The sequence below is a fragment of the Myxine glutinosa genome, chromosome 11, assembly GCF_964187855.1.
Source record: "Myxine glutinosa chromosome 11, kmMyxGlut1.1, whole genome shotgun sequence".
Taxonomy (NCBI): Eukaryota; Metazoa; Chordata; class Myxini; order Myxiniformes; family Myxinidae; genus Myxine; species Myxine glutinosa.
In genome coordinates this window covers 64600885-64624165 of record NC_136271.1, presented here as the reverse complement: position 1 = coordinate 64624165, position 23281 = coordinate 64600885, and the positions used below count along the sequence as shown (strand labels likewise).

The following is a 23281-nucleotide window of genomic DNA, read 5'->3' as shown; positions in this document are numbered from 1 at the left end:
GTAGGTACCGTACCTAGTTCAAAATGACACCATTTGCATTCTGGATGAGATTAAAATTTCCTTCCTGATTAATTCGGTGAATTCCGTCTCAACTTCGGATATTTCCGGCCGTGAAAAACTATCCCCTATGGCCACGAGATTTCTAAAAAATAATTCTTCGTCAATTTTAGAATATTTGACGCCGTTTTCAGCCTCAAACGCGGTAATAAGCTTTTTTGAAATATGTTTTCAAATGCTCGAATCTCATTGGTTCCGGTGTTTGGTGACGATTTTCGTTGAAGATAACCAGGGCCCATGCGGGCCCGGGGAACGAGGTTGGTCTTAAAGTATTTTAATTACAAATTAGAGGTGCATAGATTGTGAATCAAACAAAGACGGGTGAAACAAACTCCTATTGAACTTTTTCGCAATTTTTTATGCATACTTCCGCATCTGCAAGATGGCGGCATCCATGGAGCGATTTGGTGCGTCAAAGCTTCGAAATTCTCAAAGGATTCAGCAAAATCTGGCTTTTCAACATAATACGTACGCGTTCATTCACAACACTGGCTTCGCCGGCTATAAACTTTCATCCTGATTCATCAATGCTTGTGTGCTGTCTTTCGGATGGACGTTGAGCCTGAGGAACTGTATGTCAGCCTTGGTCGTTCAGGCTTGTATCGCTGGCATCTTGAAATTCCACATTTCTGCACAATCCTGATTTCCAGATCAGAAAAACATCTGATCACAGGCTATTTGCTGAAAGCAAATGTTTGAGGATTTTAACAGATTCAAGACCTCAAAAGATCCTACAACTCTGAAAGACTGCTTCCTGTCGACATAAGATCTGGCTGATGGAGGCCTTCAACGTGCAAGGAACAGTCAACAACCTGCCACTTGCACAAGTCCACTGGACAAAAGTTCCTCGTTGCAAGGACTATTGTTTTCATGACCTCAATAATTAATCAAAATAAACCGATGTTCTTGGAACAGCTAACGTGATTGACCTTTACATGTGGAACATCCATGAGTTGAGCAATTGGAGAAAATATGAAAATCCTACATTTATTCCATAAAAGATGGAAATTTTCTGCAGTAAACGAATGTATGATGAGTAGGTGAGTGGAAATCTCCCATATTCATATCTATAGGATACAAAATAATTGGTTTCAGAGGGGAAAGGGGAGAGACTTTTATTATATATGGCAATATGATGCAACGACAAAATAGGGACTTGTGTGTCTCCCAATGGGTACAGAGATGATCCACTTAGTTATGTATCCGAATAAAAATTTGGATTGGTGGGTGCCTCATCTGTTACCATTATCTGGTAGATGGTAACGATCCCACGACATCTTCAGCAAAGATTTTCAGCACCCTGAACGACTTACAAATTTCTGCCCTGACAACCAGTAGGAAGACAAAGGCAACCCTCCTAGTGTAATCCTGTGCAACTGATTTTGAAGCATCGGAACTGCCTTGTCAGGAAAACTACTTGTAGTATCTATAGATGAGCTGGTATGATAAACTTATGGTTACCTGCACTTTAAATGTGAATTTGTATATTTGTTTGTATACGCTTCAAAAACTTTTTAAAAAACTACAGAACCAAGTCCAACTAAATTTTGCATGTTAACTCGGAGTACCTCGTGTATGGTTCCTGTCGAGGTAGCATATCTGGGGGAGGAGATTCAGGGTGGTGGGGATAACCCCAATTGTCTCCATGTAAATGTGCATTGTGTAGAACCACTCGGTGGTATCCGGTATTACAAATCATCTGACAAAAAGTTTAAATAACTTGATAGTATTCATTATGCACAGTGATGTCAAAATTGAGAAAAAATCGAAATTTTCAAAATGTTTCATTTCACTCGCTTTCGGAGGAGGTTTAAACCAACTAATCCAACACTGAACTTTGCAGCGAAGCGGCAGTGATATTTTCTAGTGCCACACGAGCAGCAAGGATGGATGAAGATGGGTGGCAGGATGGCTTACAGGTGCGCACACTTGCCTCTTACTCTATGCTGTCAACTCTGGGTTCGAATCTCGGCTCAGCCAAGAACTGTCATTCCAGGCTTTCGCAAGCAGGGTGTGTGCCGTCATTAAACGGGCGTCCCGTCTGCCAGCAATTGGTTGGTGGACGTTGAAGATCACAAGTGCTTGAGCCAAACTTCCCGGCTAACCCCGCAAGAACCTGGGTATAATTGTGGCCTTTTTGAAGTTGGCTGACGATGGTGATGTTAGCTGACTTCCAAGAAGATGGAAGATGAGCTCGGGCAAATTATAGGGTGAGTAGAGCAGAATGTTTCAAGTGCAACCTGTTGTCTTATCATTATATCCTAGTACGGTAGATTTATGATGTATGACAAAAACTATGATCTTGAAACCACTACAAAGGGATGGGAAGCTGCGAAGACCAGATTGGAACTTTGGGATATTGAATGTGGGGGGCTGAGTGAATCGAGCTTGACCACCTTGTCTGGGCCTCTCCACGCCCCGTGGGCGGCGGGGGAGGTCCTGAGTGCACGCCAAACTTACAAATCGAATGTTCCCTCTTTATAATGTAGTTTAATGATCTAAAATCCTTGTTAACCCTTCACTCCACTGTTATTCTAAACAACGAGGGGATCCATTTATTGAAAAGAAAAGTCAGAACGAACCTTTAATAAAGAGCAACAGGAAAATGAAAATAAAGGTCATTTAATGATTATCAGAACCAACAGATCCGCGTTTATTGAAAAAAAATTAAATAAGAAAAATATAAATAAAATATTGTTGTCGAGCCTTTTCCTTAACATATGCACGAAGAAGTTTAAAATCTTGTTTATCTACATCAACTTGCACCCAAAACGTCTGATCGCAGGCTGTGCATCAGATACAATATTTTGGGGTTTTTAAACCAATATAGACAAAAGCTCAATTTGGTGCCATTCCTTGGAGACAAATAATATACAAAAATAAAATCTAAAAATGACTGTTTTTTAATGCTGGGGTCATGAGATGGGAGCAGGAGGCTTCGAACATGCATGGAAATCCATGGCTGCTTCAAAGCATCCCTCGTCTACAAATTACACTTTGATACTGAAAGTCCTATTAACCACCATATTTGCAATCTAAATGTGCCGACTTGCGTAGAAAAGTTCCCAAATGAACAGCTAAACACCCTTCATCTTCTAATTGGTTCATTGACACCCACAACACCCATAGACCTTTAAGTGTCTTGTTCAGACGTCGCACCATAGGCATTACTCCGATCTACAGTTGCAATTTGATCAGTTGCTCAGAAATCGATGTCAAAGGTTGGAATCCAAATGGCTTCGATTTCAGCTCCATGTGGGGTAAACGATAGTACTGTTGTTGTGGGTTGTTAAAAGTCAGCTGTGAGTTTGCTCTGCCAATCTGAGGCAAACCCCTCCAGTATGAAGTTACTTCAATTCACAAGTTCCAAAATGAACCATTGGAAAGAGGTGTGTGTGTGTGTGTGTGTGTGTGTGTGTGTGTGTGTGTGTGTGTGTGTGTGTGTGTGTGTGTGTGTGTGTGTGTGTGTGTGTGTGTGTGTGTGTGTGTGTGTGTGTGTGTGAGAAAGTGAAAAAAAAGAAGCAAAGTGGTTCAAACTTTGTACAGGACATTTGCATTTTGCCATCAGGGAATCTGTTCATTGTTTGCGATTATAAATTGGTGACTCGCAGTTCACAAAATGCAAGCAGATGGGACAGCCGACATCAAATTCCCCACATGCCGGTCATGCTCTAGACGCAATGACCCATGTTGACTGCAGCAGGCGGGTCAGGTCGGATTGATTACTGCTGTTATCAAACTCAAGACCCGCATGGACCTTGGTGAACACCTGCCAACAACCAGTGCCATTGAACTTACAAAATATATAATAACTTATTTTATCATCACACAGTGGTTGAAAATACTCAGCAGTCTTTGGGTGAAAGTGACATTTAACTCAGACATAAAGATTATAATTCATTTTCCTAATTCTGTATATACAGTATAGTACTATCATACAATACGTTCTCAAAATGCATATCACGGTGCAAAATTATGGGCCCAAAAGGGAGGAATTGCTTCAATTGGCACGTCAGGTCACGTGATGTATCATCTGGGGAACATGTTAGTAACTGAGAAGTTTAGCAAAGATTTTTGATTTCTTTGTTTGTATGATACTTGCAGTCTGACAATTTTTATGCCAATGAAGTATCATCGTATGATGAGCCACGTGATATGATTTAAGTTGTGCGGTGCAGGAAAAGCAACACTTTCAAATCACACTTTGGATAACAGTGGCCGAGAGATGCACACAAGTACTCCAATTGGATTGGGTTACTTGCTGTTCCCATCTGAGCACATGGTTCATGATCCTGGCACGCATACTTTGTTAATTTGTCTGTCATCTGAAGTCACGCTTTCTCCTCAAACATTGGGATAAAGAAATACTTTTTGACCCTCACTTGCCATGAAAAGCTCCCCAAACCATGTTCAACACCTACTGGGTTGCATCTCTTTAGACTGTTCAGGCCTCAGTGTCTGCATTATTTCATTCAGAATACTGTACATAATTATCTTTTGGGGTGTAATATCATATTTAGTCATATTCGTTAGGCTCTTATGTATTTCGTCATATCCGTTAGGCTCTTATGTGTTTAGTCATATATGTTAGGCTCTAATGTGTTTAGTCATATCCATTAGGCTCTAATGTATTGTCATATTCGTTAGGCTCTTATGTATTTAATCATATCCGTTAGGCTCTTATGTGTTTAGTCATATATGTTAGGCTCTAATGTGTTTAGTCATATCCGTTAGGCTCTTATGTGTTTAGTCATATATGTTAGGCTCTAATGTGTTTAGTCATATCTGTTAGGCTCTAATGTATTTAGTCATATCCGTTAGGCTCTTATGTGTTTAGTCATATATGTTAGGCTCTAATGTGTTTAGTCATATCCGTTAGGCTATGTGTTTAGTCATATCCGTTAGGCTCTAATGTATTTAGTCATATATGTTAGGCTCTTATGTGTTTAGTCATATCTGTTAGGCTCATGTATTTAGTCATATCCGTTAGGCTCTTATGTGTTTAGTCATATCCGTTAGGGTCTATCTAATGTGTTTAGTCATATCCGTAAGGCTCTTATGTGTTTAGTCATATCCGTTAGGCTCTTTATGTGTTCAGTCATATCCGTTAGGCTCTTATGTGTTTAGTCATATCCGTTGGGCTCTTTATGTGTTTAGTCATATCCGTTAGGCTCTTATGTGTTTAGTCATATCCGTTGGGCTCTACTATACAGGATGTTTGTTTCAAACAAAGTGGACTATTTGAGCAGCCTGATATTCTGTCGTTTCTAATGCTACACACTTCTCCTGTTGCAGGTTATGGTGGTGGTGGTGGTATGCCATTTCTAACAAGTAGTCAGGAGAACCCTACGTCAACTATGGTGTTTACAGTGGAGCAGAAAGTCAAAATTGTGACTTTGTGGTTTGAGACAAAAGCCTATGTACAGGTGCGCCGACTATACTGTCAGTATTACAATGTTCACACATGTATGGACCTTCAAATGGGAGCATTCAGCGGTTTTTGTGGAGCAATTTCAAGCACATGGAAGCATGAAAATTCAAAAGAAAGGCAACAGTGACTGCCCACCAACTGTTACCAAGGGAACATTGATCTTGTGAGAGATCCAGCTATCGAAAGTCTTAAGAAATCCCACCGGCGGCGTTCCTGAAAACTGTTGATCTCAGCCTCATCTGTGAAGTGCATTCTCAGTTCTGAACTCAAGCTCTACCCCTACATCATATCTGTAAGCTATACACTAACTCTGAATGACATGGCAAGACGAGTAACAATGTGTGATTGGTTCAGTGACCGAATGGAGAGGTAACCAAATTGCATCAACTCCTGGTGTTTCAGTGATGAAGCACATTTCCATTTTAATGGGGTTATCAACAATCATAACATCTTCTGGGGTGTTGAGCCTCCTGACTAGGTGTCTGAGATGTCTCTCAAGGGCCCAAAGTCCACTTGCTTCTGTGTATTGAATGCCAGATGGGGTATGCTGGGACGGTATTGGTTCGAGGAAGCCAATGGTAAGATGGTGACAGTCAACGGCGAGCGGTACCTCAAGGTCTTACGCTGATTCCACTCTGATCTCACTCAACTACTGTCCCCAAACCATCTCAGACTTTCATAGTTCACGCAGGACGGTGCCCCACTGCACACTGCAGGTGAAAGCATCGACTTTCTCCACCAGCTGTTTGGAAATCTTGTCATCAGCCTGGGCCACAGCACATGAGTACAGCCCGGATTTGAATCCATTGGATTTTTTTTAATTTTGGGGTGCTGCCAAAGGTCAAGTTTATGCCAACAAACGTCGAACCCTGGCTGTCCTGAAGCAGGAGGTGGAGGACCACCATCGGGCTACCATTCCAGCCACTTGCAGACTAGTTGGGGAGAATTTCAGAGTCAGGATCAAGGCCTGTTTGAACAGAGGCGGAGCACACATTGAAAATGTCAATTACAAGCAGTAGAATGAGCGATTTGAAAATGGCATGGTGTATGCTTTCCATTAATGTATCACTGAACTTGATACTTTTTGCAAACGTTCAAATAGTCCACTTTTGTTTGACACACCCTGTATTTAGTCGTATTTGTCTGTTAGGCTATAATGTCGTCATATCTAACAGAATGCCCCTTTGTTGGAATGCTCCTGTGATATGGCGAGGAACAGGTTTACTTTGAAGCGTTATTTGGAAAAATGGAGAAAATTATTTTTAATCTTCGAATTGTTCTGAGCAGGTGAGAGGCATACCTTGAATGTCCATGCCCGGTCTGGGCTCACAATTTTGCTACTTGAAGCATTAAGAGTCAAGTTTGTATCCCATTATATTTCAGACAAACTCTTATAGCTTTGGTCCTGCTGCTGTTGCAAAGGCTTTTAAAGTCGCACTTTCTTAACAAATCAAGGAATATTACAACAACACGTTGAAACACAAGCACACATACAACAAGGTAGACACCATGCCGGATTGCTTTGTTGTAAATGAAATATGCCATCTGCTTGACCGAGAAGCTAGTGATGACATCACCAGGGCCCTCAAAACAGAAATCCTGGATCATTATGACATGGGGGCTTTTTGCCAAGTGGCAAAGTCAAGGTCGTCATCCTTTGGATTTCATCAGTCATATGTTCAAAATTAAATAATGCACCATTAATCGGTGTACACTTCATTGGTGAATTTTCACAGTAATTTATGTGAAGGTGGCCAAGTGTTTTTTCCCGAGTGGGGGTTTAAAAACAAATGATCTTCACAGCCAATCACAAATGCACACAGACAAAATTTGACTTTGCTAATCACAAGGCCTCCACATCATTTACTTAGAAATTCACTGGGAAGTTGTGATTACTGATTATTACCTCATACTGCAGATTTTTTATGTCAAGTATTTGAAGTGAAGCTTTAATAACGATCAGATCTAGTAATTATTGGGAGTTCAACTGTGATGATGCGGAGGGAAGCACACTTACTGTCTATCGGGCATTCTGTTGTTTAAACTTGGTTTGATCATGGGCCTGACTATAAACTGTTCGATTGAAGCTTGGCAGACATCACAAAGTGCACACACACCATCCATCAGATGGACGTTAAGCTGGGTGTCTCATCTGCTCACATTCATTGGTAGACGTTAAAGATTGCACAGTGTCCTTCGTGAAGAGCAGGCAAGTTATCTCCGGCACCCTGAACAAATTAATAATTCCTACGACCTTCGGTTGAACCTCATGCCTGGCCAGCCGGTTCGTGAAAGCCAGGTCAAAGCGTACACAGTGAGCGACTGATCCCAACGTAATGGGAAAATGGAGGAGGAAGCCAATCGAGTTATTCTTCGAAATTAGAGTTTAGTTCCCCTTGAATCTCAAGACTAATAACAAACACACAGACACACACATATACACACACACTACAAAAAACACACTGAAAGGTAAAAAATAAAATCCATCAGAAGTTAGCAAAAAGTGCAGAAAACAATTTGGATCACAAAATTGGACTAAGAGGAGAGTGGTTCAAGTTCAGGAATGCCACAGAGGGAGTCTCGATCTTGGTCATCGTAGCATCGGATATTGCTTTTGTCAATCTTCCCTTTGTGTGCCGGAGGGATGTAGACAACCTCGTGGAATTTCTGTCTTTCCCCTGAGGATCCGTCCTGTGCCGAGCAGTTGACATTTTTGACATTTGTCCTGGGATGTAGGGCCTGTGACTGGTGGGCAGCATTGTTTGCTGGTACGTTATGATGGACATCGTGTTGCCTTTGGCGTACGTGGTGACAGTAGTAGTAGTAAAGTAGTATGAAGACGCACAGCAGGAAGAAAAGAAAGAAGGCTGAAAAGAAGATGGCCAATACAGCGCCCACACCAAGCTTCCGCCTTTCTGCAAGGATAGAAGCAAAAGAAGGTTTATAAAGAAATAAAAGTGTCATTTCAGAAATCTCGACACGCAACACGTCCACAAGTGTGGGATGTTCCACAAGCTCGTTTTTGAACAGTGCAAAGACACTTATATGGACATTGTGATGCCATAGGTGGAAGGTAGAACCTATTGGGCCTTGAATCTGCACATTGACCATATACATATATATATATATACACATACTCACACACATGCAGTGCCTATAGAAAGTCTGCACCCCCTTTTAAAATTTCCACCTTTTGTCGTCTTAGAGCCTGGAATTAAATCGGACTTTTCCACCTTTATTTACCAATTGTAACCAACAAGTGAAAAACAAATTCTACAAATTTTTGGAAAATTAATTAAAAATACAAAACGAGAATATCTTGGTTGGCTATACCAACATCAGCAATCAATTAAATGTCACCACTTTCAAATCAAACAAACATTTATTGCGAGTTTCAGCACTTGCAGCATAATGATGTAGTGTGTGTTTGTGTTTCCCAGCTGTTTGGTGGCCACACAAACCAATGGTGGTTCATGAAGGGTCGGTCCTATGATGGCCGACTCTAAGCCTGCCCATAGTGACGTTTGTACTTTATGAACAATGAGTGCTCATGGTATTGTCCCAAAATCTAACTCTTTTGAAAGTTCCCAAGAGGTTATTTGTTTATTTCCTTCAACCATATGATTCTCAGTCAGACAGTAGCCCTAATGTCTCCACCACCCATCAACCCTCTTCTCTACCCCCAAATAATAGCTAGCTGTATGAATAATTCAGTGCTGATTGAACCCAGTATCAGACAGTAGCCCTAATGTTTCCACCACCCATCAACCCTCTTCTCTACCCCCAAATAATAGCTAGCTGTATGAATAATTCAGTGCTGATTGAACCCAGTATCAGACAGGTACACAGCAAGAGTGCTCCCATTAAGGATTTTTTCCCCCTCTGCAAACACCATTGTACCGTCCCTCGGATGGACGTCGGAGTGGTAACCCATCCGGGATTCTAACCATAGCCAAGAAACCGCTTCGGCAGAACCAACGCTCTGTATCCGAGAATGGGGCACGATGAATCTCCATAAACAAGTCACCATCATAAATTCTTGGCCTGTTCAATCTCCATAAACCAATGGCCATCAAAAATCCTTACCCTGTTATATAACACTGAGCCCCAAAGAGGTTATGCATTATTACCTGTGCAGTGGCCAGATGAGCAGGATTCACTCTTGGTGGGTATCTGGAGGCAGAAACAGACAAAGAGGGAAATGAAGGGAGGAAGGATGAAAGGAAAGTTTCTTTATTTATTTAATTATTTTTATATTGATGAACTTGAACATCGATTCCTACCTCGTGTAAAATAAGCCTTGTTTGAAGGTGTGTTTTTTTTGAGTGGGTGGGGGATGTAGGGGGGTGAGGGTAGTAGTCTTACTCAGTTATATCATAAATATAATCTCAGAACGGTCACAAAGCCACGAAGTGTCCTTTATATTGGAAATTATTGGTCGGCAGGGGGAATTGATATCTCGAGTTGAGATGCTGAAGGTTCGATTACCTATTCAACCTGTTACGATTGAGGTTTATAAGGGTCTTGCCTTGCGGCCATTGAACATCCTCACTCAAAATAGGAAAACCTCTCACAACATTATGATCTATACAAGGCTGTCAAGTGGCACATTTATATTGGCCTTGGGGTGTCCCACCTCTGACCTCGTGATATCCCAATATTTCACATCAATTAACTCAGTTGCTTGCATTCACCAACAATTCGATTACAGATTTGGTTGAGAAATCTCAGATACTCACAAGTTCACACCAATAATATACATATTGGTAACAAAAATGTAAACAGCCATAATAACGTATAAGGGGACACGTATTTGTTACATGAGCAAATGTTGTAGAATTTTGACCCCCCTCACCCCTCCCCCCAACCATGTACCCACCATGTACGAGCATCTCCTACTACTTCCAACCCATGTAAGATGCACAAATCAGAACTTGATCTCCACAATGTAATACCACCCTACCATAGAATTCACTACAATTGTGAAAACTTGGGCTGAACACAAAGTGCATTTCCTCGAACAATTAATAGATTGCTTGGGATGTAGGTTGGGAATTTTATTTTATTCTTTGTGTATGCAGTTAAGGCTCATGGAAGAACTAGAACATTGAATGTATCAGGACAAAACAGCAAAAATAACAGAAAAGAGGGGAGAAACGCCAGCAGAAATGCACTTTTTAAGGAGAAAGAGGTAAAGGAGAAATAGAGGGAGACTTGGACAAATAATGGATGTGGGGAGGACAAGATGGATACAGAAGCAAACTCTCAGGAAGGAAAAACAAGATTTGGAAGGCGTGGTATTAGAGGAGGGGGGCTAATGAGCATATAAAAGATCATTGTTTTGGATAGGGGATAATCTGAGATGGTGGTGAACAGCTCTTCTGAAGTTCTGGATGGAGGAATGCCATTGACGAGAACGTGGAAGTTGGTTCCACAGGCAGAAAAAAAAAAGAAAAAAAAGAACGAATGAGTAGATGTGAGCAGTCATTCTGGATTTTGGCGGTTTCAATAGAAGGGGGTTGATGGTGGACTGAGTGTGCCTTGCAGATACCTGGGGAGTTGGGAGGGGGGGGGGGGCAAAGCACGGAAAGAGCAGATGCGCCACCAGATTTTAGAGGGAGACGAGTTTGAAAGTTCATTTTTGAGATTGGACAGATGCTGTTTTCTGGCTCTCATGAGAGTGAACACACACTTGCTGGGGGCTTTGTGGAAAGATCTGAGATTGCCTTCGGTACTCTTTGCTTTCCAGGAAGAGAAGGCAAGTTGATTCAGAGCAACCGCCACACCACAGCATTCAATGTACCATCAGTGGGAAGAAAGGTAGGATAACTGAAGATGACATGGGATTATTCTGTGTGTGAGAGAGCAGGTTCATTAATCCCTCCAGGTAAGAGACTAATAAGGCAATTCTCTAAGTATGGATGTATGTACTGTACATCTGAAAATCATAGAAAAAACAGGGCTGGCCTGATCTCCACCAAATTCTGCATACGTCTTGGTAGTTATACCCAGGGTAAAATGAGAGGGGGGAGACGACATGGCAATGAGTGGGTTTTTCTAGTGCATGAGATATGCAAATTAATCATCGTCATGTCGTAGATGTATGGCGAGACTCCGTCCATTGTACGAATGGGGTCGTGTTCTTTAAAAAGAGTTGTGGCTTCTTAACTTGCAAAATTTGAATATGAAATAAAGTTTGGGGCGAATACTACAAACAAAATGTGAAGATGTATCAATGATGTCAATTCGTACGTACATACTCCCAATCCCATCATACTCACCCTGCCCACTCTCCTACCCATGCACACCCCATCCCAAAGCTCAGACATTCCTCCAGCATTCCGTATGTACAGAATATATAGATACTGGTGTGTGGTAATTACCTCACAGAACATCCCTTCGAAACCTGGCAGGCAATGGCAAGCTTGGCCTGCCGTGGTGGTGTCAAGGCATCGGCCCCCATTTTGACAAAGTGTCGTCGGACAGTAATGCTCATGCACCTCACAATGAAGGCCTCGAAATCCAAGTGGGCAGATGCATTGGGGGTTCTCCTCCTGAACCTAGCTCACGACATTCCGCAAGGATTCACAAGGTAAATGAGGCACAGTTGGATGTCATTTGATCCATTTTTTCCTCATCCACATTCCAACACCAATCAACTGCAGAATACTGCTAATTATATACCTAACCCCAAATAGACAATTTTGCTCATTTTACATTTTCCGAAAGATGTTGTGGGACATTTCATGTTCTAAAGTCTAAACGGACTTCATACTGGCCAGCAGACATCACATCATTGTGCGAAGGATGACGTTCGCCATCATGCAGTACCTGCCAGTGATACTTAACCAGAATTAAATGTTTATGCTTTTTAGTTCTTAGTAAATTCTGATGAGATTCCAGAATAGACAGCTGGTAGTTGAGCTATCAAATGAGCTTCCAAAGTTAAATTATTTAAAATCTACAACTACCATTCAGTACGGTATTTTTATCTTTCTATACTTCAACATTCTCAGTGTTGTATAGACTATAAAGACTATATTGTGTTGTATAGACTATATTGTATAGACTATAAATGTCTATACTTCAACATTCTCAGTATGTCAGGAAGGATACAAAGGAAACTAGAAAGCATCTGAAAATATGTAAGCTCAGAATAACGAAAACAGTTTAAAAAAAATACAAAATGAAAATTGATAATTTTATTCAACTTTGACCTTTGACCTTTTGATCTTAAAAAAAACAATCAGGCTTGTAGCTTTTGATTGGTGAACCAATTCAGTGACCCAATATGCAAATTCTTAAAATTTCAGGCCAATCTGATGAAAATTGACGATTTTATGTGATGCTGACCTTTGACCTTTTGATCAAATTATAAATTTCCTTCTCTGTATTATCATAATAAAGCTTTGGTGAAAATTTTATGACAAAACTCAAATGGTAAACAAGTTAGGCCCGGACGGACACGCACACACACATATATGCACACACATCTGTGCTGTCTTTCCCTCGCGGTCCCTCTGTGCTGTCTTTCCCTCGTGGTCCCTCTGTGCTGTCTTTCCCTCGTGGTCCCACTGTACTGTCTTTCCCTCGTGGTCCCACTGTAATGTCTTTCCCTCGCGGTCCCTCTGTGCTGTCTTTCCCTCGCGGTCCCTCTGTGCTGTCTTTCCCTCGTGGTCCCCCTGTACTGTCTTTCCCTCGCGGTCCCCCTGTGCTGTCTTTCCCTCGTGGTCCAACTGTACTGTCTTTCCCTCGTGGTCCCACTGTACTGTCTTTCCCTCGCGGTCCCTCTGTGCTGTCTTTCCCTTGCGGTCCATCTGTGCTGTCTTTCCCTCGTGGTCCCCCTGTACTGTCTTTCCCTCGCGGTTGTCAGCTCTTTCACGAGCCTCGATTCAGTATTTAAAAAAAACAAAAAAAAACACAAATGATTGCAAAACCTCAACTCCTGCTGTGCAGGAGACGGGCTAAATATAAGGTTTGCTATTGGTATCACTTATCAAGTGTTATAGTAATTGATAATTCATATAATGTAATCGATCACCCTGAGATGTTCCAAAAAATGATCATCACCATGAGAATGAAAATATGAGGAACAGGCACTTTTCCCTTCAAAAAACATTATTTACAGGAGCAAGGCAAATGGAAGTGCAAGGTAGAACTGACAGTGGGACAAACGTAAAGGGAGCGAACAAATAGGAAAAGAGGAGCAGAGGAAACACTGAAACTAGCAAGTTAGATGATTGGGTTAAAAAGGTGAATTGGGGTAATAAAGATAACGGGTCAGAATTGCAGATGACCAGAGATGTTACACTGCTTCCTTAAAGTCCTGGATGGCAGAGTGAGACAGAACAACCTCTGGAAGCTGATCCATTAAATGGGAGAAGTGAGGAATAAAAGAGGTGAGGTGTGCAATCCACCTGGATTTTGGAAATTTAACCAGGAGACGGTTACTGGAATAACGCATGCATCCTGGAGTTGCTGGGGAGGGTCAGAGCACCGAGAGAGCAGAGGGAGCAATGTTGGAGAATAGACGTTAGAAAACCCACCTGACTGATGTGATAGAAACACCTTGTGCTTTGGCCTCCTCACAGGAGATGCCAATAATTTTGAGAGATTTGGATTCCACAGAATCCAGGAGATACAGATGTGATGCTGGGGTGCCAGCCAATATGGGAGGAGTGGTTCTGATTTTCATGGTATTACTTTGAACGATGGAAGATGCCCAGTCTACGGCGGACTTTGGAATATGATCAACACAGGAGAGGTTGTGGCTGCTTGAGACACCGAGAAGTTTAACAGACTGAGCCTTTTCCATTGGCTGACTGTGGAAATGGTCGGCTCATTTGACAATCCTTTCAGCATGACAGGCTGAGAGTAAGATTTTCCGAGATTTAAGGACATGTTCCATTTTTCAGACCACCATCTAATCAATTCCTGATCAGAGAATGAAACCGTTGTAGTGTGCCTATCAGAGGGATGGAGGTACTCTGTAATAGTGTGGAGTCACTTGCAAAAAGGAAGAGAGGGTTTTCCAGAGCAAGATTAGACAAAAGATACAGAAGTGCTAAATCTCGACAGAGTGGGATGAGATGGGTACAAGAGATTTGGAGGCAAACACCCATGAGCACACATTCGCTACAAACCAGGTTCCTCTTTGGATCCCAAGTTCTGCCAAACTAATACAGACATTGCAACTAGAATGGAGGGAAGGGTTGTTGAAAGCACAAAGGAAGGTAGAGATGTAGGATCATGATGATGGGACATAAGGTGCAGGTTTCTCAGGTCATTTACCTCACATGTCCCTCCATTCTGACACGTTTTTGTACACGTTTTCTTCTCTGCAACACACAATTCAACATCAATGTTACATTGGTTTTTGCAAAAATGTTTGTTTTTCTGTTAAAAATGACAAATCACTTGTCACCCCAGTTGGTTCAAATGCCATAATATTGTCCTGTCCGTAGGCCGATGAACACCAGCCTTGGATGAATAGCTGGACGGTCTTTAATTCCGAGGCATCTGCCCAAAAAATGATGTTTGTTTTTGGCGTGCACGGGAATGAAGGAAACCGATTACTTACCTGGACGAAGCACACTGGTTTAATCCTAAACCCACAATGAACACAAACGACACGACAAATAAAAAATGCCACAATAATGACTGAATAAAAATAAATGCAAAACGAAAGTGGTGAAATAAAGATTGAATTAAGAACTAAAATTCTAATTTTAGACGTCTCCACTCATTCACAAATACGGCACACAGGAGAAAGATGAAGAAATAAAATGTTTTCTTTTAGTCGGCTGGCACTCAGCTTTGGCGTCCCAACTAGCACTGAGCTTGGCGGCTGTTGAAACTGGTGTCAGCAGTACAAGGTGGCCCGAAGCCGCTCGCGCGGGAACCGCTCCAACAATAGCGCCGGTCAATGACGTGAGCGCACCGAGCCGTGAAGCGGCTGCCAAAACGTCCTCCTCTCAATTCCCTGCCAGCAAGCACAACGTGGCCCCCAGCTCCCCCGAAGAACACCACAGACCAACCTTCTCACAATGCTGCTCACGCAGCTAAGAGCTCCCCACTCTCTTCCAATGCGCACCAAAATCACCAGCACAACAACGCAAAAAGATGGCGCCCTTCCTCCTCTTGCACAAATACCCAAGAGAGCGATTCTTCTTTCAACGGTCCTTTTTCCTTAGAACTTCCTCGCTCTGACGTCACACTGGCCAATCGCTGAGCCCCCATCGAACCACCCCACAGTCTTGCTCGACCAATGACGAACTTCGGGGCGTGGCTTGCCGGTCACGATCCTTTGGAGGAGGGGTTTAGTTGTTGAACCGCTCTGCCTGCTTGCAGGGAACAGTTATTGTTGTTGTTGTAACGGAGGTTCTTATGGCCGGCCTTGTTGTAGTTTTAAAAACGTAGGGAAATACCACCGAGGGCAATCACATACTGGGGGAAAACTAATCTTAACCCCTATCTAATTACCATAGTTTCACCCCTCGTGTGAAGACACGTAAACAACTTAAGCTCCAGTTTCTCTACTTAATACATCGAGATGTCTCCTACATGTCCACGGTTCATGCTATACCTATACGATCCTATCTTTACTATGGTATTTCATCATCTACCCCCACAAACGTAACAATATACTGTTGATTATTTTCTCTCCTAATAGGATAACCTGTTGGAAGTCCCATCTTACACCCTGGTTCTTACAGAGTACCCAGAGAGGTGAAGGTTGCAAATTCTCCATGTGAATGTGTATCGTATAGCGCCACCTCCAGGTGGGAGATGGTATTACAAGTCCCCACCGTTTACGGTACAGTGTTCCTGTCCCCACGTTTTCCAGTCCAGTGACGTGTTTTGAATTGCAAGCAGTAGACATGTTTTTGCTTCATGCAAGCATCACGGGTTATTTTTGTTTTTATTTTCTGGAGCGATTGAGGGAGCTGTCAGTTGCCTATACACCGCCCAAGTAAAGGTATGTGTCAGAAGAACGTGTTGCATGCTTAGAATAAGGTCGCTCGTAGGGCGGGTACTCGACTAGTATTTAATAATGTACTGGACACCCTATGTCTGGGCTTTAATCGAAGGTTATCCTCGCGTATTACAACTGTGATAACATGATGTCACTGCCTTGCCGGGCCTTTGTCATGATGCGGATGCACTGGATGATGCAACTCAAAGGATTTTGCTTTGATTAAAATTTCATCTAATTATAATTAGGATGCAGCCTGTGGTTTCTGGTTGCATCATTTTTCTTGAAGTGCAGCTGTGCCACTGATGAAGTGCCCCCTGTTTCCAGTAAGCCAGTACTCATTTTGCCGACCCCAGAAGGATGACAGGCTGAGTCAACCCACCTAGTGCTATGTATCGGCACGACAGGGGCTCAAACTCAAGACCCGAAGATGTTAAGCCAGTCACCTTTACTGTTAAGCTAACACCAGGCCTTGTCTCTTTAGTGCCATTATCTAGTTGACACTTGTCAGTATGATTAACTATATGAAACCTGCTGATGTAAATAATCTTAATGTCACTTTAATCAGATTTAGAATCCAGCTAGACTTTATCTGTATGTACTTGGATTACTGAAGAGAGCTTCTGGATCATTTGCTGATTGTGGTGTTAAACGTTGCTTGCCATAACATTTTATATAAAGCCTTTTGACCTCAACCCTTCGTTTACTTAAAGGACTTTGTAAGTCCCACCGCATATTAATTGTTGGAGGAAACAGGCATTTACTTCAACTACCTGTTTGGACTTATCAGTCTATGCAGACGGTTAACACAAACATTTTCAACAGACTATAACAACTGCTTCCGGTTTCCTTTCTCTGGGTTGAAGGTAAAATAATCATCGACATAGCCACGGTATGCCCCTACGGGTCGGTATCCTGGTTAAATTCCCTGCCTAGAAATAAAATGAAGAGATAACTCCATCCAATCCAAAGCTCTCAACATCATTGGCGTTTCTCACAAAGCAGAATCACTGGGTTTGTCGTTTTCTCACCGCAGACATGTTGGTGCCCTCTCTCCTTTCTGCCACCTCTCGTCTGGTCTTGCTCCACCTGTCTTTTCAGCTCTAGGATGATTCCTTTGTTGAATTAAATCCCACCTTGTTAATTTTCAAAAATTTCTGGCTTGCTTCTCAACTCTACTCCTTTGTTTCTCTTTTCTCCTTCCGAAAGAACCATTTCCTTAAGTCAGTCCAATCCCATTCTTCCCTTTTGGGCTTCAAGACAGCAGTTCACTGCCATCTCACATCATCTTTTATCCCTTCCCGTAATGTTTCCTTTCTCCGATAACCCCCTCCGGTGGGCCAAATGACATCCTCTTCTTTTTAGGTTTTCTTGTATACAGTAGGGTCTCATTATAATGAAGAAATACATTATGTGCATCAGTGTTGTTATCGAAAATTCTTTATAACAGGACTCTCCACCGAGTTTCCTGCCCCGACCCCAAAAAACACTTCGAATAAGTTTTTGAAAAGGCATCATTGTTGACATCATCCATTTACATCCATTTAAAGAGAAGTGCAATAGTGCAACCGGAGGTGCTTTAATGAAGGCATGGATCGAGGCTCCTGTGGACTCTCTGGGTAAGACATTTGTGAATCTTTGCAATTTAATGGAGTGGTAATGCAATATATATATATATATATATATTTCAGTGAATACAAAACGTACATTCAGAATCCATTTGTACACTGAAGTTACAAATTTGTGAGGCAAAAGCAGTAATTAATGAGTGTCGTATCCACTGTGCTCGTATTTCATTAAAAATCAATAGCTGCTCATCCACGATTGGATATCATGGACGATTGGACATGGTTGCGTCTTTGCTTCATTTGCTGGGAGCATTTTTGTGCCGCTGATACGGTTAGAGCAGCAATTTGAAATTTGTTCAGGGTTCTGGCAATAGCTCGCCTACTCTTTGTGAAGGACACCGTGGCGTCGTTCTCGTCCATCGACTAATTCCGGCAGACGGTACATTTAACGATCAGTGACTTTTCGATATTAAATGAGAGCTATAATTGGGATTATTGACACAAAAATGGAAATTGATATTTTTGCGAAGAAGAGGTTGCAGAGAGCAAGTAATTAAGAACGGGAACCCCGTAACCGAGACCTGCGGAACATTGATAGAGATATGATGCAGGGAAACCAATACAGGTAAAAATTGATATAAAGAGGTTCTTTAAAAGTAACCTTAAAAAAGTAACCTCTAAAAAAGTAACTTTAAAAGTAACAAAACTTTAAAAGTAACCATAAAATAATCCACTGGGCAGAGGGAGAGAAGAGAATAGTCATATGTGACGAACCAATGTGACAGTTTTCCCCTTCAAATCCAGGCAAGCACAGGCACCGGTACTTGTTTGGCTCAACGTTGATACAGGTGGCACCGTTGAGACAAGGACTGTGGGTTCCACAGTAGTTAAGGTCTGCAAGCGACAATGCACACACAGCACATACATGACACATAAACGCTTTACCGATTTAAATGGTGAAAGCGATGTTTATCAAAGTGTCGCACATACAGGTGGAGCAGGTTCATTAGGTGCACAAAGTCAATGTCCATCCGTCTGTATATCTCAGCGTTTCCTGTTTAGTGTTTCCTTCTCGACCAAACATGGTTCTGGGTTTCCAAGTTTGGAGAAGGGCTCACATGCCCGAAATGTTACTTCACCCCCTTCCCACAGGGACAAGCATACCTCCCTCAACATTCGGTTGAGAAAAATAATCGATGAGAACGATTCCAATGCAATCCTTATAAAGACGAGCTTCCCATTATTTGTCTGTGTCTATAACGTCTAGTTCACTGATGTCTATAACCTTTTTGTTCTGCAGGTGATTTACCAAACTCAACCACTAGTCTCAGACCAACGTAAAGAGGTGATGAGGGGTGTCTCAAGTCATGCTGGCACATCACACATTTTTTACGAGTCCGCACATTCAAATAACAGATTAGGGCGATTCGATCCGATGCATCTGGTCATGCAGGTGTGCATGCGGTGATCTTGAGAGGACTGCCTCTGCTGTGCCATCTCCTGATGTAATTCACAAAACCTGTGCCTTTAGGAGGCTTCGACAAAGATAGATACAAGACAAGCCAGGTCGTTATTGGTTGCCTTACCCTCATAAACTATTTTTCAAAGTACTTGTTGCCATTTAAAAAAAGTTATTTCCTATCTCGAGGTTTAAAAAAAAAATTAACTCCTTGCTCCTTATTTTAACTCCTTATTTAACTCCTTGTTTCGAAGCCATTTCATGGCCGCCGTGTCGAAGAGTGTGCGGTTTCATACCCATGTTGCAGAGTAGTCCACCCCAGTTGATTTTGCAGAAACATGTCCACGGCTTGTTTCCGCACGTGCCGTGGAGGCAGCCGGGGTAAGGGGTGCACTCGTCGCAACGCTCCCCCTGCCAGCCGTACTGGCATCTGGGGGGTCAGCAAGGTCAGCTGTGAGGTCATAGGTCAGAGGGACAGAAGGACGAGGCTAGATTTGGGGTGGCAGTCTGTGGGAAATGGTATAGCAGTGGAATTCGGATGGGGGCTACCAAGACAGCTGCTGTTGGAAGGTAAGTGGGGAAGCCCCTTTATTTTTTATTTCTTTAATCCACAAAATCACCATGTGAAAAGGTCATGAAAGACATCAATATTCTACTCATTTGCAGTTTGGTGTGTAATAAGAAAAGAGATTAGATTGACCAATAGGGAATACTTACTTGCATTCTCGCGGCTTTGGGCAGTGTCCATGTTCCGGATGACAGCCTCGTTTACATTTGGCTGCGGAAACGCAAGTCGATAAATAAACAAACAGATATTCAAAACAGCATCTCCTCTTGAAGTTGAAAACAAATAATTTTTTTCAACCTTCCAAAACTTAATTCAGCAATTTACTCATCTGCGCTGTACTAACCCTATTATCACCATTACCTGGGTCAAACTCAAAGGCACGTAGCATGATCTTTGGATTAACATCGTGTTTAGTAAGTTCCATGGTGTTGAGATAGTAAACCCTGGTGTTGGGCTAGCGGCTAGGGTGCCGGCTTAGGATACCTAGGATCCTGGGTTCGCAATCCCGGTCGATCGCTGAATTAACGCCAGGGGGGTTGACTCAGCCTGTCATCCTTCTGAGGTCGGCAAATTGAGTACCAGTTCACTGGTAATTCCCTGTTTGTCGTAAAAGGCGACAAAAAGGGTTGGTGGCAGGAAGGGCATCCGGCCGTAAAACATTGCTTCAAAAAGGGGACCGAAAAAAACAACAACAACCACGGTCCCCGAAAAAGGTCCAACCCATGCTTTGCAGGGGAAAATGGCCTCTAAAGGTGTTTTTTTTTTTGTAGTAAGTTCCATGGGTACGTGGATTATAAAACCATTTAATTTTAAGTCAGTGTTTTGGGCACAAAGTACAACAATGTCGAAATTGGCATTTTCCTTACACTATCAAGGTACAGTGATCTAGCAAAAGTGACGTGGCTCTGAGTCGCTCAGGCCTTGAGCAGACACAACGGTAGTCCTTCATATTTGAATAAATACATATGAACTACCCCTCTGCCCTTCTAGCCAAACAAAAACCTGCATAAAGCAACCAACAAAAGATACACAAAGTAAGCCCTTTGCTGTTTAAAAGCCCTACCCGTGTTCCTCCCCAGCTGCAGACATTTACAAGTAGCACATACATGAGAATCCCAATGCTGCATTGCCCACATCAGCTGCCGTAGCAGTTTCATCGGTTATTGATGAGTCGTCAGCGACAGCGTAGACAGAGAAGCGCACCACAATGGCTGCCAAACATGTATCAAGGACAATGTAGATAGAAGATAACATATAAACATCAAAGGCCCAAAAACGTCTCCCTCCCGTAATAGGAAGGAGCAACCAATCACCTCTCACCTAATCAAAAATTAATACAAAATCATTTATGAAGTTCAGGCTGCAGCTGGGACTAGAGAGTTCATAGAACACCTTGCCATACACAGTATTGAGAAACAAGGACATAGGTGGGGTCTGCAAGCAGCAAATCTGATTGGTTGCGATGACGTAAAATGCTGTAATATTTTGTCCAAGTACTGCTAAATGGAAGAGCTTTGAAAGTGTCAAAAAGGCGATTTGTGTTCTGCAGTGTTCACGTATTTAATTCAATCTAAATAAAATAAGGATTTTAAAGGTTGTAGAAAAAAAATCTGAAGTTTACCGCCATTGATACAGCCTCTTTTACACCTCCTCATTTAACGTGTTGCATTAGTTCTTCGTGCCTCTTGTTTGTGTGCTTTATGACGTCCCCAAAACAGTAAGTTTCCTGTTTGGAATGATTTTCAATTTTGTTTAACTGCCAGGCAGAGTAAAAAAAAAATCTCACTCCTCTCTGCACATGTGCAATCGGGAGACATCCAGAGCCAAATTACTGCTAACCTACGCATTAGTTTTCCGATTCATGTTCAAAATCCTTTAAAACATTAAATTGTAATTAAGTTGTTCCTCGATCATAAACGGACGTGTTTGTAGACAGACATACATACAGAGTATATGAATGTTATGAACACCAACAATTTCCTAAAGCCTCCACTTTTGTTTTCTACTATTATAACAATGTTAACTTTTATGAATACAGCTGTTTGGGTGTGAGGAAACCAAGCTTGTCATTTCGCAATATTGATTTCACATTTGTCAGAATATTCAAAAACCTGTGCTCATAACTCAAAGTAAACTATAAATGAGCAGCTATTATAAAGTATTGTAACGAATCCATCACATTCACCAATCAAATATAATTTAGTACTGTCAGGTGTTCCTAATCATTAACATCAGGTGTTCCTCTCTACACATCCATAAAGGTAAAAACCAACCTTTAACACTTTTCAAGGTGTGGTGTCCTAAGCACAATCATCAAGTACAGCTAAACATCTATAATTGACAAACCCAGGACTGTAGGACCCAAAAATCTATCTAACAAAGATGAGTAATAGTTGAAGATAATATCCTTATGGAAAATGAAAGAAGACAAAGTTGAATCGACAACAAAACCCACTGAAGGCAGAAGGCACATGAGTCGTTGTCCATCCATCAACAGTATGGTCACTTTTGAAATCATGATTGAAAGGATGTGTTGCAATCACCCAGGATTCAAGAAAACCTCTCAAGAAAGGAGAACAAGATTAATAGGCTAAAATATTGTTACGTTTGTATGGGGTAGGCAGTAATTACCTTAGAGCCAGGTAGCGTGCATAGGTAGTGTACTCCGACTGTCGTGAAGAAGAAGAAACCTCGATGTAGCATAAGTAGGAAATTTGTGTAGACCGGATGTCAGGTAAGCTTGTATTTGAGAGGGGTGGGGTTTGTTAATTAGCGAGGGATATGGGTAATTAATCCCCTGTATGTAATTTCCTCTGTAATCTTTTCCTATGTTCCTTATGACACTGCAAGACAGACACCTAGTAAGAAATTGGCCATTAACCACACTAATTAAAAACCAACCGGAAACCAGGCATCAAGCACTACCGCTGATAACACCGACTTGGTGAGCACAGGCACAAACGCTCCGTGAAGCCACGCCTCAAAGAGCAGTGTTTGGCAGGGATTTTATTGGCACAAAGATGGTAAGATGGCACTATGGGTTTGGTGAAGCAGGCACGGATGACGTCAGAGCCGCATGTACAAAATAGTTGGAGCGGTGGACATTTTCCCTTCTTGTTTTGGGATCTGGTGGTGAACGGGCGTGTGCCGACATATTGTCTTCTGATTCTGGATTCCATAGCAAACGGTCGCATTTTGGCTCTCTCAGCGTCGCCGTCCTCTT

The 23281-nt window shown here is 42.1% G+C and overlaps 1 protein-coding gene across 1 annotated transcript in view; it reads right to left on the bottom strand.

The window, feature by feature from the left end:
• Positions 1-2663: 2663 nt before the first annotated feature.
• The window catches only part of LOC137411844 (protein serrate), a 67864-nt gene continuing 47246 nt past the window's right edge, over positions 2664-23281 (bottom strand). Inside the window, exons 5-11 of the mRNA XM_068097129.2 lie at positions 20208-20268; positions 19787-19920; positions 18806-18925; positions 14780-14826; positions 11872-12048; positions 9619-9661; positions 2664-8403 (exon numbers count right to left, since the gene is read on the bottom strand). Coding sequence (XP_067953230.1) covers positions 8024-8403; positions 9619-9661; positions 11872-12048; positions 14780-14826; positions 18806-18925; positions 19787-19920; positions 20208-20268 — 962 coding nt within the window. The 3' untranslated portion in view covers positions 2664-8023. The remainder of the gene's footprint in view (positions 8404-9618; positions 9662-11871; positions 12049-14779; positions 14827-18805; positions 18926-19786; positions 19921-20207; positions 20269-23281) is intronic.